The sequence below is a fragment of the Copadichromis virginalis genome, linkage group LG23, assembly GCF_057382275.1.
Source record: "Copadichromis virginalis isolate Kocher_CV1m ecotype Utaka linkage group LG23, C_Virginalis_male_GT1.1, whole genome shotgun sequence".
Classification (NCBI taxonomy): Eukaryota; Metazoa; Chordata; class Actinopteri; order Cichliformes; family Cichlidae; genus Copadichromis; species Copadichromis virginalis.
Window position 1 is genome coordinate 7,976,770 of NC_140639.1, and position 21,758 is coordinate 7,998,527.

Genomic DNA, 21,758 nt, shown 5'->3' on the forward strand with positions numbered 1-21,758 from the left:
TAAAATTGAGACGTGTTAATAAACAGTTTCCTGTCTAAACCCTTTCAATTTTATATTGATGTTTCTTACTGAAGCGTTGTCTGTCACCTGATGCTAAACACAAATGGGCAGTAAGTCTTTCCTACAAATTGTCCAGCTAAAAATTAAGAAGGTGGGAATGGTAAGGCTGCACCAAAACAGCATGGAGGTAAATCATAAGGGTCCACAGAGCTTAGAGGAACTGAATTAGGGCATAATTATTTGTAGATTAATCACTCTGATTAACACTATTTTAGATTATATGTAGTCATTTGACCCATAGTTGGTACAAAATACCAGTCTGTGGAATTGTATGTGCTTTTCTAGTGGTGAATGAAATTGTTTCAAATTCTTTTACAGGGTGCAAAGATTGTGATAAGAATGTATAATGTCATAATACAAAGGATTGACATGTTTTGTGTATCAAATGCCACCCTGCTATGACTGTGTGGGCTTTGTGCAAATGGCAGAAAATGACAGAAAAACACTGTGCTGCCAAAGAGTTTGAGCGGTGCTTTAAAGGCGCTCAATCAATTTAGACATGGTGTTGAACACAGTGAGCATGAAAGGAAGACTCTTCATAGAAAGTCAAAACAGGAACACAAACAACGTCAGTGCACCAGGACTGAACTAACATCACATTTTGAGCAGGATTAAATCAAACTGTCCTCAGGTGGTGTTAGTTATGACGCCCTGCAGGGAAAAGATTCTCTCGGTCCTCCTTTCAATGCTGCCAGGAGCAATGCGTGATCTGACGCCAGAAACAGATTCTGACAACATGAGTCTCCTACCTACTGAGAACAGCTGGGTTTTGCCTCACATTCAAAACAACGTTGCAGCTATGTTTTTGTGCAACAGTCGCATCTGGTGTCATTTTAGATTTGCAATAATGGAAGGATAGCGTGGACATTTTTGGTCTAATCAGAATGGATTGCATTTGTCTAGCATTGGTTGGTGTGTTTCCAAGAACTACATACCTGACAGACACTGGCTTTTGGAGTTGAATTTTAGTGAGGTCAGATGTGACATGTGTAGGTTTTGTGTGTTTTTTTTCCCTTTGCATTCTCACATGTGCACATTATATGACAAAGGTGTGAGCAGCAGAAGTAGGTGAATGATTGCAATGCCAAACGTTGACCTCATGTGGCTTTTCATGCCCTTTTGGTAGAAAGTTTTTGAAGTTTGACTCAGTCCCTCACATCTCACATGTGGCTTGTATTTGCACCCAAATACCTCCCAGATCTGTTGGATTTTTTGAAATGAATGTTAACATAAAACTCTTTATCTTCAGCTAGCTGGCTGACTTTAAAGGGTCTGCTTTACAGCAGCATAGAAGGGTATTTAAACGCCTTGCAGTGCAGTTATGGGGGGCTGTTTATCTCATCAGAGTGTGCGTGTGAAAGTAAGCAAAAGCCAAAGGGATAAAGTTAAATTTCTCAATACTAGTAAATTTGTTGACACTGCCCAATTAAGCCGAATGCTAACTTTGAGCAAGGCCTAAAAACAAAGAGCAAATGTGGTTTGAAAATGACTTTCTGAGTGTCCTTGTTCACTCTCATTCATGAACACAGGCAACATTTCCCAAACTTTGTGCTTGCTTGTCAGTTACACAACACTGTGGTGTGGCATCCTGCCCTGTTATTGTTAACTTGCCCAATCTCCTCTTGGAGAAAACAGCGCCTTTGCTTCAGCTGATGATGGACATATGTTTGATGCTTTCTCAGGCACATTTCTGGGAATTTCTTGAGATCTTTCAGATTGAGGCCATATCGTTTCAGAAGATATGAATTTGAACAATTCCAGTATTGTGTAACCAATATTTTAAATGGATTAAATCTTACTAATATGCAATTCAATCAAAAATCCTTCTATGTTTCTTTTCTATTGATATATAGGTTGCATATATTAAGACATCTGTAATGCATTGTTTTAGCCCTGCATGCTGGAAAAGCTGTGAGGTTTGCAAGATCAATTTTAGAGCATATTTTTTGAGGACTCATTGTCTGCACCATGTCCCCTGCTGTCTGTGGTGTATTACAACTCTGGGAATCGGCATTTACATTGTGGATGGGAATCACAAAAGAGAAGGAGAATGAAAAGAGATGTTTTCTTGTGAAAAAAATTAAAAGCATGCGTTTTGCTGTTACAATAATCTAATAAAGTATGAGTTAGCCCATCACAGCATGTAGTAAAAGATACTCACTCTGGACCTGTATGGAGTAAAATCCTGATCAAAACACATGACTGAGTTATTGAGTAACACTGTAAATATAAGAGGGTCACCTAACGCAAACAGCAATGAGTGTCAAGATAATTTCATGTCTAAAATCAGCAATTAAATGATGAGTTTGACATTTGATAAAATATAATGCTGATAGTTAGATGAGAAGATTTATATTACTGACAAGTATTTACAATGAATATGAAGCTATAACCAGTATCAGTTCAGCTTTACATAAAGAATGGAAGTAGGGGAAAGAGCAAACCTGGCTCTGTATTAAAAAAAAACCCCACTATTATTCACTATAATCAAAAGAAGATTGTTATCTCCATCTGCAATAATGTTTACCTGGTTGCATGGTTCTGTTCTAGAACCTTGCAGTCCTAAAAGCCTCATCCCCCACCACAGGCATACAGTGAGTAGCAAGACCAAAAAAGAAGACAGATGATGACATCATGAAAAAAAGAAGCTAAAAGTAAGATGGGTTGCAAAGTGGCTTGCAGTTGTGCAGCCACTGTGTTCTGACTAGAATGCAATTCAATCATCCATCCTTCCATCTAAACCATTACCAAGCCAGCTATAATCACTCAAGCATATCTGCTCTGCCCTTGGTTCTTCCCCCCGAAATACCTCACCTAAGGACAGCCCAGGCAGCTCTTAGGTCTCGAGCGCCTCTTGAACACCCAACGCCTCATACTGTCTCTGCGGCTGAGCCCAGACTTTTGTGGGGGAAGCTCATTGGTGCTGCTTTTATCTGGGATCTTATTGCTATTATCAGTAAATCACCAGCTGTGCATTCATGATTAGCTCTTCTTTATAACAGATCAGCGCAGCATCTATATCACTGCAGACTATGCACTAATCCAAATGTCGATCTCCCACTCCATTTTACTTTCACTTGTGAAACAAGACCCCAAGATACTTTAACTTGTCTATTTGGAGCCGCAACCCCTGAGCAACCCAGAGGCATCTCAACTTTTTCCGGCCGAGAGCTATGGCCTCACACTGGAAGGTGCTAAATGTCATCTCTGTCGCTTGACACTCAGCTACACTACCCAGGATGTGCTGGAAGTCATTATGAGAGATTTGCAAATTGGACGAGTATAAGGGTATCAGCTGAACTGTGATCATATTTATGCAGGCAATGAGATTAGCTGACTGAATGCGGTTTTATGGCCTGCCTGAAGTAACCTACGATATGTAACACAATATGCACTTCTAAAGGTGGGATGAAAAAAATAAAAGACATTTTACTGATTTTTGAAAAAAGGTTTAGAAACAGACACTTGTTCTGTAATATTTGGATAAATGCAAGGCTGCTACTCAGGTGCACTAATCTCCTCAAGTCTCAATTCATAATAGTCTGATCTTGTTATCTAATGAGTGTTATATTGCGAGTGCTTACAGGCAAATGTTGCAAACTTTGGACAAGCCAGGCTTCCTTTTTCTCTTTCATGTTATTCTTTATGATAAGCTAACCATTCGTTGGCTGTAGCGTTATATTTAGCAGAATGATATAATGCGGGGGCATTATCAATGCAGTCATTTAACTCTGCAACTAACAGTGTAAGTCATCATGTAAATGGATTATTATAAGCTTATCCTTTATTATACTGACCAACATCTCGCACAAGTTACATTGCACATACATTTAGTTTGATTGCACTAAATGCATTGCATGGATGCGTATTTGTGTGTCCACAAAGATGAGAAGAATTTGAAATGTAGTTATTACAAGTATGAGGCTCTTACACATTCACCCATTTATTCTTACCATTTTCCAAATATTGTCAGATATTTTTGTTTTACTGCTTCCTAAGGCAACACCTTGGAATAACAGCTCTTTTTTTTTGGAAAATATAAATGTGATATAATTGTTCCTTAATTCCTTTGCATTTTAATTAACTGGTTGATATTAGCAATGTTGCCTCAAAGCAAGAAGCTGCTGGGTGGAGTTTTGTATGTTCTGTGGCTTCCTTCCATAGTTCAAAGACATGCAGGTAGTGTGGTTAGGTTTATTGATGAGTCTAAATTGGCTGTAAGCGTGACTGGCTATCTATCTCTCTGTGTTAACCCTATGGCAGCCTGGAAACCTGTCCAGGGTGTTCTCTCCCTCTTGCCCTGTGACAGCTGGGATTACCTCCAGCCCCACGATGCTATCCCCATGGATAAGCAGAAGAAAATGGATGGGGATGGTTGAGTCACGCCTAGGGTATATGCTTGACCACATTACATGAATTCTTTTTTTTCTGTATGCTATGTATGTCCAGTCTTAAATCCACACATTTAGCACAGAACATGTGATACCCAAATTATGATGTTATAGCACAGCCAGCTTTTACAATATTTTTACAAACTTAATATTATAAGGTTCGTGATTTGTATGTTCTTTTCTATGCTTGACTGCCTGTTGGCACTCACATTTAGCCTTCAGAAAACAACTCTCAATCATCTAATAGACCTGATTTGAGAGCCTTTGGGAGGGGAGGTGAATTTATGCCCCAGGGTCCTGGATAAAGGCAGGGAAAGGGAGAGATGGAAGGATCACAGTGCAACAGTAAATAACATTACAGTTTGAATAATGGGCTCCCTCTGCGCCAGGGCCTCAACTGGACTAATGACAGAGACCTGTTTTAGATTAGCCCTTATACAAACACACACACGCATGAATATGTGTGCATGAAACAACACACAGAGGGAGGTTCTATCAGTTTGGATAATCTGTTGCCTATGGCAAACATGGCTCTGTTCGGCTCTGGGAGAGCTAATTTAAAGGAGGAAACAAAGGAGGCAGAGGGCATCACACACATCTTCAGTCACGCATTCATCCTTTCCTTTGAATTATCAAGTGTGTGTCATCCATTTCCCTCTGTTGGTCTTGGTTTTCCCAGAGTTCATTTGAGAAGTTTGTGACTCAAACCTCCTTCAGGAGTGGGTCAGTTTTTCCAGAATTACAGTTTACTATATCTAATTTGTCAACAATGTACTAGTTTAGAGCATTATCATGGTACAAGTCCGCCATCTGCTGTCAATACAAATTTCATCTGAGAACCTGTTTTCACTGTTTATGTCATGAGGTGAAAGATTTAATGTTTTATAGCCTTCATATTTTGCATGCTTTTGTTTTGAAATGTTTCTACTTTCTTCTCACATCTTCCTAATTAAACAAAGTATCAACAGTGCACACTCTGCATAAAAGATGGGAGGTGAGGACAGTCAAGAGAGCAGGTGCATATGAGGCACAAAGAAGAAGACAGCAGAGCTTCAGCAGAGGAAGGGGACCAACAGGATCGATAGTACAGATGTATGCCAAGGAGCTCTACCCTTGAATAATAATAATGGATTGCATTTTATATAGCGCTTTTCGGGGCCCTCAAAGTGCTGTACAATTCCACATTCACACACTGGTGGAGGCAAGCTACAGTTGTAGCCACAGCTGCCCTGGGGCAGACTGACAGAAGCGAGGCTGCCATATCTCGCCATCGGCCCCTCTGGCCAACACCAGTAGGTGAAGGCCTTTTTACTGGGTCCTGAGACAGAACAGGTGACTGGTTTCCGATGGCTGCTACTAGAGCATTTGTTTCAAGACTGTTGCACCCATACTTATAATATATAGTTGGACTTTAGCTTGTTTTTTCCACATTTATTTATTGTAAAAAATAAAATAAACTGCTACACTTGAGTTTTGTATTCCTTGGCTACCATCACTTTTTTTTTTTATTAAGCTGCTCTCCACCAGTTTGAAGAGGACCTCTCCTCTCCCTTCCCCTCGTCATTACATTTACATTAGCTTTAAAACAAACAAAAACACCCAAAACATACACACCTCATGTACATGTTTATAAAGCAAAATAATAAGTACCGTTGTAAGGAAAGTATTATCAATCAAGCAATGATATGCAGATCATAATTTATTCCAAAAAAAAAAAAAAAAAAAAAAAAAAAAAAGCCAGTCATATTAAATGCCTTTAAACTCCAGATTTCAAACTCCATGGTCAAAGTGTCATCATTATCAACTGCCCTCTATACAATAGCTTCATCATTGGTAAACATCTTGAAGTCTTTAGTGAATGTGTAAAAGGTTTTTTATACCATTCATTTTAAATCAGAACTACCAAATGAAATTTTCAGGGCTCAGTAATCAGACAATTTCCAAGGAAGGAGACTGGGATTCCAACACATTCTTAAAACACATCTGTGACCATGCTTTGCCATGTAAATTGTGTATAACATTGCTGTTGAATACTCCATTGAATTTCTATCTGATTAGTAATAAATATATCCTCCATCTCGCAGTTATTATAGCCCGTCTATTTAGAGTTTTTATTCTACAAAGGGGAAAAAGAAAAAAAAAAAAATCTGCAAAAGGATTTGGGTATACGTTGTATACCTTGGCTGCGTGATATTGGAGTCAAATCTAAGTCAAACACTGGATTACTAACTCATGTGCATTCAGCTGCTTCCTCCTTGGTATTTTCTACGTGTCAAAGTGTCTCTGACTGTTTGTTGTTTCAGTCTCAGTTCACATCCTCCCTGCAGGTCCTGGCTCCACTGGCAGGGAAAACAGAATGCAAGGCAGGGTGAAAGGGAAGGCACCATAGCTCTCAGTCTACCGCCTCTTCCCCCTCATCGCTTCTCCAGTTTTTTAAACCTGGCCTCTATAAAGATAAAGAAAGGGATGACTTCTCACTCTACTGTAATAAAAATACATTGCACTATAACTGAACAATCAAATAATGTTTGACCTTAACATTACAATATTTAGGTCAGGAATTGTTTGTGGTGACACAGCGCCATCTATTGGCATGGAAGCTGCCAACACGATTGTGCTGACTTTACCATAAATAATAACCTCAACAGCCAACAGATACAGAAAGAGCCTACACTGTCACCTTGACTGTGCTCTCAAAGACACAACAAAAAAATAATATGTTCACTAGGCATAGCAAATTAAAACAAAGAAAGATGGTACTGTGAAATCAAAACAAACAATGACAAAGTTACTTTCCTAAAGTAACTTTACATTTAAAGATAAAAAATGTAGAGCCACCAGTGAAATCTAAAAATTATAATAGTAAAGAATGGATAACACTGCCCCAAATGTGTTTTGCTTTCAGCTGTTGATTTTAATTAACCTAAGATGTGCTTTTTAGAACATCCTTGACTCTGATTCAGTTATGTTGTGTCAAAAGATATCCTGTCCTCTGTGCAGAACAAACACTTTTACACCTCTGTCATTAACTGTCTTACCCAGTTTCTTGGAGTATGCATCCAATTTGTAAGCAGCTTGTTCAAGTGCAGATACTTGCTCCTCAATCTGGTTTATTTGGTCCAAGTAGGGCTGTAAACTTGCATCTAAAGAAAACATGCACACCAGACAAGTCTTCTTATATTACAAGTTCCAGTAACAGATGAAAATTATGGGGCTAGTTTTTTTTAGTTTTTTGTACTCACACTTGTTGTTAAGATCCTGTAGGTTACGACTGATGTTAATGCTAATGTCTTTCATTTCCATATACTTCAAGCTAGTAATCTTGTTCATGTTCTCCAATAGACGGTAATCCTCACAAGTGCCTAAGGAGATTGGGAGAACATTTAGAGAAAAATGGGTAAGAATGAATACGAGTAGCAAAGAACATCAGCAACTGGCCCTATGGCTTTGACATTTAAGAATATAACTGTTTCATTCTTTGAAAAGAAAATGCGAGTGTTTCCAATATTCAAAAAATAAGACCTGTTAGTTCTCCTTGCAAGAAGATGGCCATCTTTTCAAACATATCGGTGCACAACTCGTTTATATCGGGCTCTGCAGGCTCCACAGCCTCCTCTGCTGTCTCCACACCACCATCACCTGAAAACAATGCAGCAGCATTAACACAGCGCAGCTTTTAAATCCAGTTGCAAACTTAAATGTGGCCACAATATAAATGAAATAACGCAAAATACAATCACATTACACAAATAAGAAGGATGCCATGTAGAGCAGACAATGTAAGACCCACAAATAGAAAACTAAATAATTGGATTACTGTATGCTATATTAGCATTAGCTAGGGAAGTGCAAAGAAACCAGGACTCACTGTTTGTGCCGTGTTTTTTCGGAGCGGCTGCGAGGCTTTCCGCTGCATCCCCCGGGCCCTCTGCTTGACCGCTATCACTTGCGGTCGGATTCAGAGTCGCCGAATGAGTCGATGGTGCCCTGGATATGCTGTCCATGGCAGCGGCTTCGTCTCCAGTTGCTGCCATTTTGTTCCTGTTTTGATTTTCCCCTGTCACATGAGCCGAGCGTTCACGTGACGCACGCCCGCCACCAACAGCCGCCGCTCCCATTCTCGCGCTCTATGGCAAAGCCACGCCCTTCATTAGTAAACGGCTCTTCGGTATTTAAAGGGTATCCTCTGTAGCTTTAATATAAATGTAAAAAAAAAAGTTGGACTTTTAAATAACATGGTTTATCAGGCACTTATGCCTGAAAAAATATTTATTTTATTTATTTAACAAAACGAAATTATTATACATTTTTATAAACTACAGCAATTTATTATAAACTGCAATATCTTCAAACATTCATTGCTCACGTGTTAATGTTCAGTTAAGAAGGTTAAGTCTAAGTCTAAGTTAATGTCTGAAAGCATTTTGCTGAACAAAACAAAAGAAAACTAACCTGGGCTTGGGTTTTTCTAATTAAACCATTCTCAGAGTAAGGTGCTGGTGGTATGAGCTGATGTCTGATCTGAACTGATCCTCACAATTAATTATCTGTTCCTTCAGCTGCCACCATTTTAAAACTTACATATAGCCCTTTTATCATGTTTCGTCCCATGATTATAACCAAGTGTTTTGATCCCTAAGAAGGTTACACCAAATTTAATCGAAGAAAAGTTTTATTTGTGAAAATAACCACGGTAGGTCAAAATTTTAAGATTGTTAATACTTTATAATATTTCTGTGGTTTCTCAAATTTTGTTGCAATGCTCATTTTTCTAGAAAAAAAAGAACGTCTTTTTTCATTTTTATTTTACTTTCTAATCAAAATAGACGGCCATACATTATAATTACACCAGCAGTGAAAATGACACTATTGTTAAACAGTTTGAGAATGGATGTCAAATGTGTGGCCAGGGGACGAGGAAAGTGCCCGAACTGGCCTACTGCATGGCTTGGGAATGTAAACATCGCAAAAAGGAGTCCAGGAATTTTGAACTTTTTACTATACACACACACACACACACACACACACACACACACACACACACACACACACACACACACATATCTCTCTCTCTCTCTCTCTCTCTCTCTCTCTCTATATATATATATATATATATATATATATATATATATATATATATATATATATATATATATATATATATATATATATAATTTTACTTACCATGCCACAACTAAAGTAACCCATCCCACTGATGGGTTTCCTTTCTTTACTACAGTACGTCATTTTTTTGTAAGACCAGGTGAATGTGAAAAATTATTGTTCAAAATTGGAAAGAAAAGGGTCAGGACTTCTTTAAGTAGTGTTCAAAACTGCATTGAGCCCATTTAAATGACATCTCAGGCTGTTGTTCATCAGTTTAATAAATGGACTGTTTATGAAATGTGAACGTTTCCAGAATGCACTTAAACTTAAGTGAAAGGAAAGGGGGACAGCTGGGATTTTTAAAAATAAATTATTAAGCAATAGTTACATATGAAATTGGGCCTTGCGTCAAAATAAAATGATTTTCGTTTCCCTCTGCGCGCTCCCGCGAGAAGCATGCAGCGCTTGGCAGGCAGAAGTCGCCGTAACACCTGTGTCGGCGCTGTTGTGAGCGAAGCAAATCGTGACAGGCTAGTAGCAGCGGACTGTAAACATGGCGGCGTGCACAGCTACAGGGCTGTGCCGAAAACCCCGTTACTACTAGTCTGCTAGACAGAGACACCCCAAAAATGGAGACCGAAGAGGAGCAGCACATAACGACGCTCCTCTGTATGGGCTTCCCAGACCCCGACGTGATACGAAAAGCGCTCCGGCTGGCTAAGAATGACATCAACGAGGCAGTGGCGCTCTTGACGAACGAAAGCCCCGGACTCGGGTATGGATATGAACCGATGGAGAGTGGGCCTAACCCCGGCTTGGGCTCGAGTGGAGAGGGGGAAAACAGCGGGCGGACTGGCACAGGAGGGTTTGACCCTCCTCCAGCATACCACGACGTAGTGGATAGTGAGGTAAGAGAAACCTGTAGTTTTAGCAACCATGAATTGAAGCAGCGAGGGGAGGAAACCGGGCTAATTGCCGCTTGCAAGAAAGAGTGGGCTCGCCCATTTAACTGGCTAAACTTAGCATCTTCAGTGCTACATGCACCTAACGCGAACTGTCAGAGCAGGAGGTGAAATTCTGTTCGATACTAATGGAGAGGGCAAGAGAGTTGCCTGTGATTGATAAGCTTCGTTCCTTTAAAAATTGCGCTGAAAGCCTATTTTGAACATAAAAGCTAACGCGGTTAGCTTGTAGCAGGCTAGCTAACGTTAGTTTAGAGTTAAACGCGCCAGTAAGGGGACCAAGGTTAGGAGCACAGAGGCATCACTCTGGGGGATTGCAGTTAGAGATTTCAGCTGGGACCTCTGGTAACAGGTAAACAGCTCTATCAGCCAGTCAGCCTGCAGGCAGACAGTTTGATCTCTTATGTCTGCTTTGCATGTGTTAGCTAACGTTAGCTGGATGGTTATCAGACTGCTCCGCTGCTGTAGGAATTGCAGTCCACTCGAACCGGGCTTAGAGCGGTTTCGCAATTTCATTTTTAAGCATACGTGGCCATTTTGATTATTTTTCTATTCATAATGTCAGTTGTCATCATATGAGTATCTATTTTTGTGTCATTCATTGATAATTCTTACATATTTGCGTGTATGAGAAGGGTTGCAGTTGATTGAAAAATACCAGTCACTAGTTCTTTCACAGTAATTTACCTACCTACAGGTCTTAACACTTTGTCCTAATTTACGGCGTTTATGTGCTATTACAGTAAACCGCAGATGCCCATCTACATATGATTCACCTGACACCTTGAACACCTTAAACACAAACCTAACCTCAAACCCATTGCTTTTATAGATTTGCAAAAACTTAAGGCTATTGAAAGTGACCAGTCCTTCAATTTGTGAGGTTATTGATTCAGACTTGATAGCCACCTGTTGTGTCCCTTTGATTGTAGTGAGATGCTGTGATTGTGGGTCAATAGAATAAGTACACATAAACTACTGACCTGTTCCTGTTTACACCTGCTTTTTCTTCTACCCCGTTATCACGGTGGTGGTTTATTACAGGCTGTTTTAGTAAGTGTAATATAAACAACACTTGGCATTCACAGTGTGCAGAAAATAGAGCACACCCACAGGTCAATAAGAAGCCTATGTTTAAAAACATTCTAATAATGATGTTGTTACAGATTAATTTACCACCAAGTAACTCCTGTTATTTAATCCCATTTTCCCCCTGTTTGTTCATCTGCCAGAAAAAGTTAGAAGTACAATTTGAATCTTTTTCCAACCAAACATATTTGCTACTATTTACTAGTTGAGCATTTATTGTAATTGCTATATAAATGTGTCTGTGCGTGTGTGTGTGGCGTATTTGATATACTACAGAGAAATAAATCTCACTCATTCCTACAAAAATTATAAAGTTATAGAGAATAATCCAAAGTTGGAAAGTGCTGTATTTGCCCTCTTCTCTTCCCTTGTTTCTTGTATTAATGTTCATGAAGGCTGTCATAGGTCTTTGGCCTCATGTCATGCTCCTAAATATAGCCCTGCAGTGTCCCTGACACACACAAACACGTTGCAGTTTTTGCAGAGGATCCCAGGAGGATTGCGGGTGCATAGTAACAGTGGCACTGAGTTACCTCATTGTCCAGGCCAGCCACACGCATGCAGTGCTTTTCAGCCTTTTCCCTCTAAAGCCCTTAAGTCTGGAAGCATTGAAAGTATTGGAGCCTAGTGCATGTTTCATGGTGATTTGTGGTTTTCCCTATATTGTACTTCTTTGAAACAGGGCATTGACTTGTGGTTAGGTAATTCTGCCAGTTGTGCTCTTTCATTGGGGTGTTTCCAAAGATCTGTATTAGTTTAGTCTTTCTCCAGCTTTTCTTCCTCTCATCTATCTGTCGTATTTAATTTTCTAAGAAAGGGAAGAGATGAAATATGATGCTCCTCCTTTATGCTTTATCTTTCCCTTTGCCTCCTCTTCTCCTCTCTGTGATTGATTAATAATATTTTCTCATATACATTGATATGCAGGACAGTCATGTACTGAATGCACTGACCACTGTTTATGTTAATATGTATATAACTATATTTAACTGTACCGCTAATTAATATTTATACTGTGCAGCTTCCACATGAGCAATGGTCTCTAATAGTTTGTTACAGTCATAATGTAGTGGAAGTTGAATCCTAGTGCGCAGTTGTAGTTTAACATAATTTCCAATGTAACACAGCAGGTCAAGCTTTATTAAATGGTTCAGTTAGAGCTGGGCGATAGAACGATAACGATATGTATCGCGATATAACTTTTACTCGATAGAGAAATTAAGCTATCGCGATAGACCTCGCCGCTCTTGTCCTCTTAAAATAAAAAAAATTAAAAAAAATAAAAGTTTAGCCAATCCAAACTAAGTAGCGCAGCGCCGAACCAATCACAGCCGCAGCGTCACGTCGCGTGACTTGTTACGTACAGCACAAGTGCCAAGCCGCACGTGTGTTTGTTTGGGAAGCAGCCAGCGGGTAATGGAGCCAGCGCGTAATGGAGGAAATGAGTGTGCCGACTAGAAAAATCAACCGAGCGTGACCGAAGAGAAAACAGATGATGGTTTCAATGCCGGAGAGATTGTCGAACGGAAGAGCCATAGGAGTTCCGTTGTGTGAAGGTATTTCGGCTATTTCAAGTCTGACAAAAAACAGAGTAGCGTGCACTGTAAATTGTGCCGAAAGCAAGTCTGGAAATACAATAAACTGGTGCATGCATCACACTGTGCGCCACGTTATTGTTTCGGTGAAAAGAATTTCTACAATACTGTTAATTCTACTCTCTGCAGTGTTTAAATGCTTACATATACACACAGTTACTGTCCGTCCACACATACGACTCGGTTCTGCTTCTATGCCCCAGCTTTGTTTACTTATTCCCACCGAGGCTTCTAGACTTCTGATTGGCCAACATTTCGGTACGGTTAGGAATCTAGCGCCACCTGCTGCTTTGGCATGTTCATAGCGGCGTTTTCCTTCATTTCTGCCTTTATGTGTGGACGGGATTATTTTTTAAAACGAAAACGGAAAATCTCCGTTTTCAAAAATACCCGTGCACGTGTGGACGTAGCCTCAGTCTCTGACTGGAAGCGCTAATTCGTCATTCGGCTTTTGTCAGACTAAAGTAACTGTTAAAACTGTTTGAAAAGCTAAGCTATACAACAAGGAGAGATTGAGAATTTCCTTTTAGTTCTCAGTTTATTTGATATTGACAAAAGTTAGTCAGTTTTGTCTGTTCTTCTGTAACACAAACTAAGATTTATTTTTACAATTAATATTTTGTTTCTAAGTGGAATTGACAATTTAGTCTGTTTTGTTTGTTCTATTTTGAAACTTAAACGCTTTAGCGGCTGCCTTTTGTGTAGTTTGCAATATTTGCCTTTATTTATCTGAAAAAGTCTCATGTTCCTTAAGTACATCTACCCTGTTGAACTTATTATAGGAAATAAATATTTAAATCAAAACAAGCTGCTGATTATTTCACATTTTACTTGTGAGCAACGGCACATTTAAATCTTACAAATATAGTTATTTGGCTTATATCGTGATAGATATCGTTATCGCCTGAAATGAAAAAAAAACATATCGTGATATGAAAAAATCTCATATCGCCCAGCTCTAGGTTCAGTTATTACTTTAACATCTGCACCTAGTTTGCGCCATCCTTAAATGTTGAATGAATTGGCTGGGCAGCACTGTTTGAGAGGAAGAGGCTGTGAAGGTTAATCATAAATATACACTTGACCTCATGAATATGTAAGCAAGTTTATGGCATAAATAATTTACTAACCCTTTAACTGTTTTTGCTTTTACCACATAGACTCCTAGGCTTCACTGCCACTGCCTTCTTCTGTCTTCTTATTCCAGCTGAGCCTTAATTCTGCTCTGTGAATCATAACTACAGATGGTATAAAACTTGACTCTAAATGAGTTGAATTTTAGCTCTCTCTTTATTACCTGCTCAGGCATGACGCCATCATACAGCTAACAAGACAGTGTCATGTCATTTGGCAGGGTATTCATTGAACTTGACTGTCTAGCTCTCACACCCTGACTTACACATCACCACTCTTTAGACTTAATTGCTGCCAAAGGACTTACTAACAAGCACCTGCCTTAATTTGTTCTGAAAGCTTCTTGGGAGGAAATAGAAAGATAAAAATATTACAGAGATGAAGGGCAGATCATAGAGGAGAGGACACACTTTCCAAATGACTGCTATCGCTCCTCTCCCAGAGAGAGAGGAGAAGACTCAGGCATCATCCTGTCTGACTTTATCATCGCCAGAGGCCATTTGTATTATCCTAGCATCACACAGAGGACATTTGCAGTGTCATTATAAAACAATGGGATGAGCCGTATGAAATGCAGTCACCCTCTGCTTTATGTCACAATTTTGTTGTGTTTGTGTGTTACAGAGGAGCAATGATGAGAATGGGAACTGCTCTGGGGGAAGCATGGAGTTTCCCACCACCAACCTGTATGAACTGGAAAGTCGAGTCTTTACTGACCACTGGTCCATACCTTACAAGAGAGAGGAGTCCCTGGGCAAGTGTCTCATTGCCTCCTCCTGCCTTGCTCGACATGGTAAGACTGCGTGTGTGGAGGTGATGAAAATGTTGTTTTTAAGGTCTGCAGTAAACTACATTTGCGTTATTATGTGGGTGGCGTGTTTTGTTTGGACCATCGGGTGTTTTTCACATGTTGTTATTTCGGCCACTTGTGTCGCATGACTCAATATGTAACTAATCTGACAGCCAAAAATTCTCCAAGTTTAGATGTGTGAATCCAACTTCTCCTTCCCTGTCAGGTCTTGCTGACGCTGATGAGAATTGCAAGCGCTTTATGGATCGTTGCATGCCAGAGGCCTTTAAAAAGGTAAGCAAAAGAGAAACTGAAGTCAAGGTGCCTCTTTGAATATTTAGCATACCTGACTTACTTCCTTTCTACATGCCTTGTTCATTATCACCAGCTACTGACCAGCAGTGCCGTACACAAATGGGGCACAGAGATTCATGAGGGAATCTACAACATGCTCATGTTGCTGGTGGAACTGGTTGCAGAGAGGGTGAAGCAGGACCCTGTACCTGTAAACCTGATGGGAGTGTTGACCATGGTGCGTCGTCTCACTTAGTAATGTTTTCCTAAAATGATAGAAAACCTTCCTGTTACGATGCTTATGTATCTCATTTACTGTCTTTTTTCTTTTTATAATCACCTTATTCAAAATGTTATTAACCACTGTGGTTCAGTGTCATTCCATTTATTTTGGGTTTTGTTCAGCTTTACTAAAAAAAAAAAAGCTAATTTATTTCATACGTATGAGGGGAAATAAAAATAAATATTTATGATGTGTAATTCTTCTTACACGCAGGCCCTTAATCCTGACAACGAGTACCATTTTAAGAACCGGATGAAGGCCTGTCAGAGAAATTGGGCTGAAGTTTTTGGAGACGAGGCTAACATGTTTGCCGTCTCTCCAAGCAACGCCTATCAGAAAGTAAGACCAATTTGTCTGTGAAGCATTATAAGATTGTACTGTAGCATTGTAGTATTGTGCTGTATGTGTGGCAGTTAATCCAGATGCATTGGCAAGTATTTATATATGTTTACATGTTAAAGAATTTGTTTATGGTGTATAGTCATGTTCAAGGTTCAGACAGACCAATTCTTCAGTGTTGCATAACTGAGCCGCAGAGGGTCAAGAGACCATGGGTGGCTGACACACAGCAGCTGCTTGAAAACTTAATGTGTATGTCTCATGAGAATTTTCAGTGTCATTGCTGAAAGCATTTACTTAAATCATAGTGATCTGTTTCAGGAGCCCCATGGTTGGCTGGTTGATTTGGTGAATCGAGTGAGTAATAAACCACCACTTAGATATTGTCTCCATAAATATATACCAGAGTTATATCAGTTTTGCCTCATGTTTCCTTTCTCTCTGTAATTTTTGTCAAGTTTGGAGAGCTGGGAGGATTCACTGCCATCCAGACGAAACTCAACACTGAGGAAATTGAGATAGCTGTAAGAACTATTGTTTTTACGTCTTCTTATCATCTTTTTCCGGGCATTTCTTAAGACTGACAGAGTACTTTGAGACAGTCTATGCAGGCGAAAGGTCATCATGTTTGAACTCAGTGCTCTCAGCTGCACAGCACTGAATGTCTCTCTCTCTTTCTTTCACTCTTTGTAATATTCACTTAAACACAAACACAGTCCTGCATCCTCCTACTGTGTGATGGTTGAAATGCTCTGTTGTTTTATGTGTTCTGAGGCATCCTTGTACTGATGCTTCCTTCTGGGAACCTGGCCGGAACCTCAGCAGCGCATGGCCATTAATTCAGTGCGCGTGCATACACACACACACACCCTCTAACCATTAGCATTTTAATAAGGCAAAGACTCATTGCACACCACAGTTGCACTCTGCAGTTGCAGTGGGAGCTCAGCAGAGTGTGTAAGCCGTTAGATCCCTAACACACTAGAGGCACATTGGATGATGGTAAAAGTGAAAGTAAAAAAAAAAACGAGTAGTGCTCACTTCTCTATTTACTACCAAGGGTGACACATTCATTTGTGTGCTTTGAGCAGGAAGGCATGTAGGGTGGAAGGGTAGAGTTGGAAGGTGGAGGAGAGGGAGATACTTGCAGAAGGCAGAGATGGAGGATAGTCAAAAAACTGACAGGAACACAGGAAGCTTTCATTAGCCTCTCTTGATTTAGCAGTGAATGACAAATGACAGCTGGGCTCTGGTATTCGATACTCATCCACGCATGTGTTAACAGTCACTCCCTCTCGCTCACATGCACTCATGTGTTTAAATGCAGGTTGATCTCTACCCTACACATTTTACATCAGGAGGAGTGATGTTGTGATGCCATAAAAAGTCTTGCACACATCTGTTAGTGAGTTTTAGCAATGCTTCAGAGTCAGTGAATTATTCTTAAGACAATCAAAGCTGGTGCTGATAAATTATTTTCCTCCCTTTCCTTTCTTTCTTGACTTGTTTATACTTTTTTTCATCTGTCCATGCAGTATGTATCTGCTCTAGTCCAACCCCTCGGAGTTTGTGCTGAATACCTTAACTCCAGTCTTGTCCAGGTGAGCTACCTTATCTACTCTCCCTGACACACACACTAAATGATGCTCACTATACATTTCTACCTTAAAACAATGTCTTAGCCCTTTAATGGCCCCTTGTAGGATAAAGTGAGGACTGGCCTATGTGTCCTAAGCTGATTTCGATTAGTGTCAGACACTTGGGTTGGGATACTTATGCACAGCTCTCACATGTAGCACCCAGAAGGATATTATCAAGTTCAGACACATTCAAACTACTGTGTTTTAAGCAAAGGAGCTAACTGGATCAAGGCAGCATACACTCACTGGTGGGCATTATGATTGCTGGTAAATCTAGTTTTCCTTCTATTTGCACTTCAAAGTCACAGAGACTTTGTACCAGGAAGCTGCCGGGTTAAAAACCTGCTAATGTCTAATCTGACTGTGCTGATATTTATGTTCTCACATGGATCTCTGCTGGGTGGTAGAGAAGTTCAAGGCTGCAGTGCATAATATGTGACAGGGTGTTACATACACTTTTAACATCTAATGTTAAAAATGGTCCTCTTAAAAATAGCAGTACAGGTATGTACACACATGGACACACAGTTGTAGAATCTGGCCTGTAATTGCTTTTTTTTCCTCTGCCAGTAATATATATGTGTATATACATTGTTTGTCTGTGGCTCCGTAGTTTTGTTCCAGTGATAAAATCATCGCTTGTGTTTATTACATGACACTTCTACCCCATTCTGATTTATATTCTATTTTTATTTGCTGTATCCTCTTACTGTTTTGCTGCTCCAGTGGTCCCTTTACCCCACAGGGATCAACACAGTTTCATATTGTTTTTCCTAGCCTATGCTGGATCCAGTCATCCACAAGATGATCACATATGTACAAAACCTGGAGGAGAAGGACCTTAAAGATAAGGTAGTGATTTATACTACCTCATAATTTTAAGAAAAAGAGGACAGAGATGAATGTGTTCACTGCCCTCTTAGTTGTGCTACCCAGTAAATTTGAGTTCAGAATGAATATGGGACTGGTGACTTTTGTTGGCACCTGCTAGATCATATAGTATGAATAAACTGTCTTAGAAGACTATGGTAAGTGCAAACACTGCTCATCTTGAGTTCAGGAAACTAAATTAGTGTGGAAATGGTTCTTTTATTGAAACTTCACAAGAATTTTATGACTCAGTCAAATGTTATTCAACCCTAGCGTCTGGTGAGCATCCCGGACCTGCTGTCAGCCATCAAGCTATTGTGTATGAGGTTCCAGAGGGAGTTGGTTACTGTGGTAGATGATCTCCGGCTGGATACGCTTCTACGTATGCTCAAAACACCCCACTTCTCCACTAAGATGAACTCCCTCAAAGAGGTCAGCTCAAAAAGAAGATTTTAAAGTATTTCTTTCTGAGTGCTTCCATTTCTGAGCTCATGTCAGACTATTTTTGTATGCTTGTCTCTCAGGTGACAAAGTTAATAGAAGAGAGCACGGTTTCAAAGTCTGTGAAAAACGCCATTGACACAGATAAACTGCTGGACTGGCTTGTAGAGAACTCTGTCCTGTCAATAGCACTGGAAGGTAACGATGTTTGTTAAAACATAACTTACTAGAGTTTTGATGAGTGCTTGGCAAAACACACAGACATAGTTAAACGTAGTCACCACTGACATAAATTTAAACTGAGAAATCGGGAAATTAAGATTTCAGTTTAACTTTGGCTGATTCATTCTTTTTGTTCCAGGTAACATTGATCAAGCTCAGTACTGTGAGAGGATTAAGGGAATCATTGAGCTGCTGGGGAGTAAACTGTCACTAGATGAACTCTCCAAGATCTGGAGAATACAGGTAAGAACCATTTATATCTCAACTGCATGTGTTATTACATATTTATTATTCATTCTGATCGGTTTTATCTATTTATAACTCTTAAAGAAAATCAGTAAACTGCACTGAGTGCTTTTATATGTGCATATCTGTAAGTATGTGACAAATACCTGTCAGCTCAGTGGATGTATTGATTTCTTTTTGTGTGTGACCATCTCAGGCGGGTCAATCATCAACTGTAATAGAAAATATTCATACAATAATTGCTGCTGCTGCTGTGAAGTTCAGCTTTGACCAGCTCACTCACCTCTTCGTTCTCATACAAAAGGTCAGCGCTCACTCTCTGACATTTTGATAAAATAGGTTATATTTGAAGAGATTTCTACATGTGTGCGTGATATTTATGTTAACATGTTTGCATGATATTTAGAGCTGGGAAGTTGAGAGTGACCGTGTAAGGCAAAAGCTGCTCAGCCTGATCGGGAGGATAGGCAGAGAAGCTCGCTCTGAAACCACAACAGGAAAGGTATGCTGTGTAAATGTCTTTTTGTCAAAGGTAGGCTCATTCAAAAGTAATTGGAGAAAAAACAGGTAAAGATATTGTGAAAGGTTTTGATATAAGGATGTTCCCTTGAGTCAACCTTGTCCTTGTGTGTGTATCTGTCCAGGTGCTAGAGGTGCTGTGGGAACTGGCTCACCTCCCCACCTTGCCTACCAGTCTAGTTCAGCAGGCACTGGAGGAGCACCTGGGGATTCTGAGCGATGCCTACGCTGTTAAGGAGTTGGTGAAACGCAGTTATATTATTAAATGCATTGAAGACATTAAGAAGGTGAGACAGACAAAGTATAGTATTTTCTTTGTTTACTTGGGCTCTTGTTGGGGTTTAGCATTTCACTGAGCCGGTGCTTTAAAGGTGTTGTTTATTTTGTACACACACAAAGAAAAAACTGGGAGCATTTGTCACGAATCTTAAAACTGCAGCTCAGCAGTTTTAATGAAACACTAGACAGATCTACTAGATATCTAGGTCTTTTTCTGCCTTCAGTAACAGTTTTACTGCATGTTAGCATTCCCTTATAAGTTTGTCAAACTCTTGCAATACAGTGTACCCCACTGTAATGAAGGGAGTCTTTCTTTTTAAACAAGTACCCATCTATCTAGAATAATTTATTTTTAAACTTTTTTTATTAGTTTATATTTTTGTCATTGTCTGCATCTGTAGCACCCTCTGTGGGTATCTGTAAATGCAGGTTTTATAATTAGTTGATTTGCTGATACAGTCAGTTAATGACTATATTGTGAAACAGTGGTGTGACTGAACTGTTAAGTAAACTACTCTCAAAGCGTGGAAAATGTGGTAGATAACGTTATAAACTGCAAGTATGTGAGGAATTTATGCTTCATCTTGCCTTTTCTAAATGTGTACTTTATATGTCATTAATAACTGTGTCAGTAAATTGGTACTGCACATCCTGGCTGTCCAACATGACAAACTGGTTCACCCTAGAGAGGACACACGCAGATGCTCATACTAAACGTGGCATATGTTCAATAGTCCTGGTGAGCCTCAGGATTCTGTCTTAAATGCTCAATTTCTGATATTTTTATTCTACTTTGAAATCTTTGTGATATATTTAATATGGTCTTCTCAGCAGCTTCACCCACCTGCTATTCAGATCTTTTTCCTTTTTGTTTCTCTGTTTATTCTTTTGTTAATTTCGTATGACAGTTAATAAGAAGAAAATAGGCTTTAAGGGAGGGGGAAGGGAACTAAAACTGACAGTGGACAAACTGAGCCACAGTACAAGAAATGGAAATTGGCATGATATATCAGTTGCATGTATGCTTTTCCTATTTTGAAATTATATACAATAACCATATTTTAAAATGACTGCTGGACTGACTGTTGCCACACATGGAAGAAAATATGTGTGTCATCCTTGGAAATCCTGCTTGTTATTTGTGTACAAATATCCCACTTCAAATGATATGTATGTCTCTAGAACTTCACTCAGGAAGACAGTAAAGGCAACGAGACTCATAGCTCATTTCATATTGGCACTTGGGGCAAGAAGAAATCTAACTCACTGGCCAAATTAAAAGAGGTATCCATTATGATTTATATTTCCACTGACTGGTGTGTATCCAATCTTGCTGCTTCAGTCCTGGCATCCAATCGTGGAGGAGGGGGTTTGACCACAAAGGGGTTTCGTTGGTCTCAGGTTGATAATTTCACAGATGATTGCAACATGAGGTTGTTTGACCAGGTGTATGTTAATCTTCTGCTTGCCTCACTAAGAGGGCTTTGGCACTCGCTAA

At 39.7% G+C, this 21,758-nt stretch overlaps 2 protein-coding genes across 4 annotated transcripts in view; one reads left to right on the plus strand and one right to left on the minus strand.

Moving 5' to 3' along the window:
- Window positions 1–5,155: 5,155 nt before the first annotated feature.
- Window positions 5,156–8,569, minus strand: bloc1s2 (biogenesis of lysosomal organelles complex-1, subunit 2). Its single transcript, XM_085449361.1, has 5 exons — window positions 8,320–8,569; window positions 7,974–8,090; window positions 7,694–7,813; window positions 7,490–7,594; window positions 5,156–6,897 (listed from the first exon to the last, which is right to left on the minus strand). Exons 1-5 carry the CDS (start codon window positions 8,567–8,569, stop codon window positions 6,866–6,868), a joined length of 624 nt encoding a protein of 207 aa, XP_085305487.1. The 3' UTR covers window positions 5,156–6,865.
- Window positions 8,570–10,078: 1,509 nt separating this feature from the next.
- The window catches only part of usp24 (ubiquitin specific peptidase 24), a 34,850-nt gene continuing 23,170 nt past the window's right edge, over window positions 10,079–21,758 (plus strand). For 2 of the 3 annotated variants that reach the window (XM_085449866.1, XM_085449867.1), the window contains exons 1-16: window positions 10,079–10,465; window positions 14,962–15,130; window positions 15,354–15,421; window positions 15,516–15,659; window positions 15,918–16,043; window positions 16,365–16,400; window positions 16,502–16,567; window positions 17,579–17,644; window positions 18,461–18,535; window positions 18,827–18,985; window positions 19,078–19,192; window positions 19,356–19,459; window positions 19,659–19,766; window positions 19,869–19,964; window positions 20,107–20,268; window positions 21,443–21,544. In XM_085449866.1, the coding sequence (XP_085305992.1) occupies window positions 10,187–10,465; window positions 14,962–15,130; window positions 15,354–15,421; window positions 15,516–15,659; window positions 15,918–16,043; window positions 16,365–16,400; window positions 16,502–16,567; window positions 17,579–17,644; window positions 18,461–18,535; window positions 18,827–18,985; window positions 19,078–19,192; window positions 19,356–19,459; window positions 19,659–19,766; window positions 19,869–19,964; window positions 20,107–20,268; window positions 21,443–21,544 (1,875 nt within the window). In that variant the 5' untranslated portion in view covers window positions 10,079–10,186. The remainder of the gene's footprint in view (window positions 10,466–14,961; window positions 15,131–15,353; window positions 15,422–15,515; window positions 15,660–15,917; window positions 16,044–16,364; window positions 16,401–16,501; window positions 16,568–17,578; window positions 17,645–18,460; window positions 18,536–18,826; window positions 18,986–19,077; window positions 19,193–19,355; window positions 19,460–19,658; window positions 19,767–19,868; window positions 19,965–20,106; window positions 20,269–21,442; window positions 21,545–21,758) is intronic. The other variant, XM_085449868.1, reaches the window with a different exon arrangement.

What these genes read in the sequence shown, in the direction of transcription:
- bloc1s2 (XM_085449361.1), bottom strand. Translation starts at nt 8,569, where the DNA reads ATGGGAGCGGCGGCTGTTGGTGGCGGGCGTGCGTCACGTGAACGCTCG. An exon ending in CTTGCAAGGAGAACTAACAG is followed by an intron (nt 7,814 to 7,973) that starts GTCTTATTTTTT and finishes CAATCTCCTTAG; the next exon opens with GCACTTGTGAGGATTACCGT. An exon ending in TGCATACTCCAAGAAACTGG is followed by an intron (nt 6,898 to 7,489) that starts GTAAGACAGTTA and finishes TTATCTTTATAG; the next exon opens with AGGCCAGGTTTAAAAAACTG.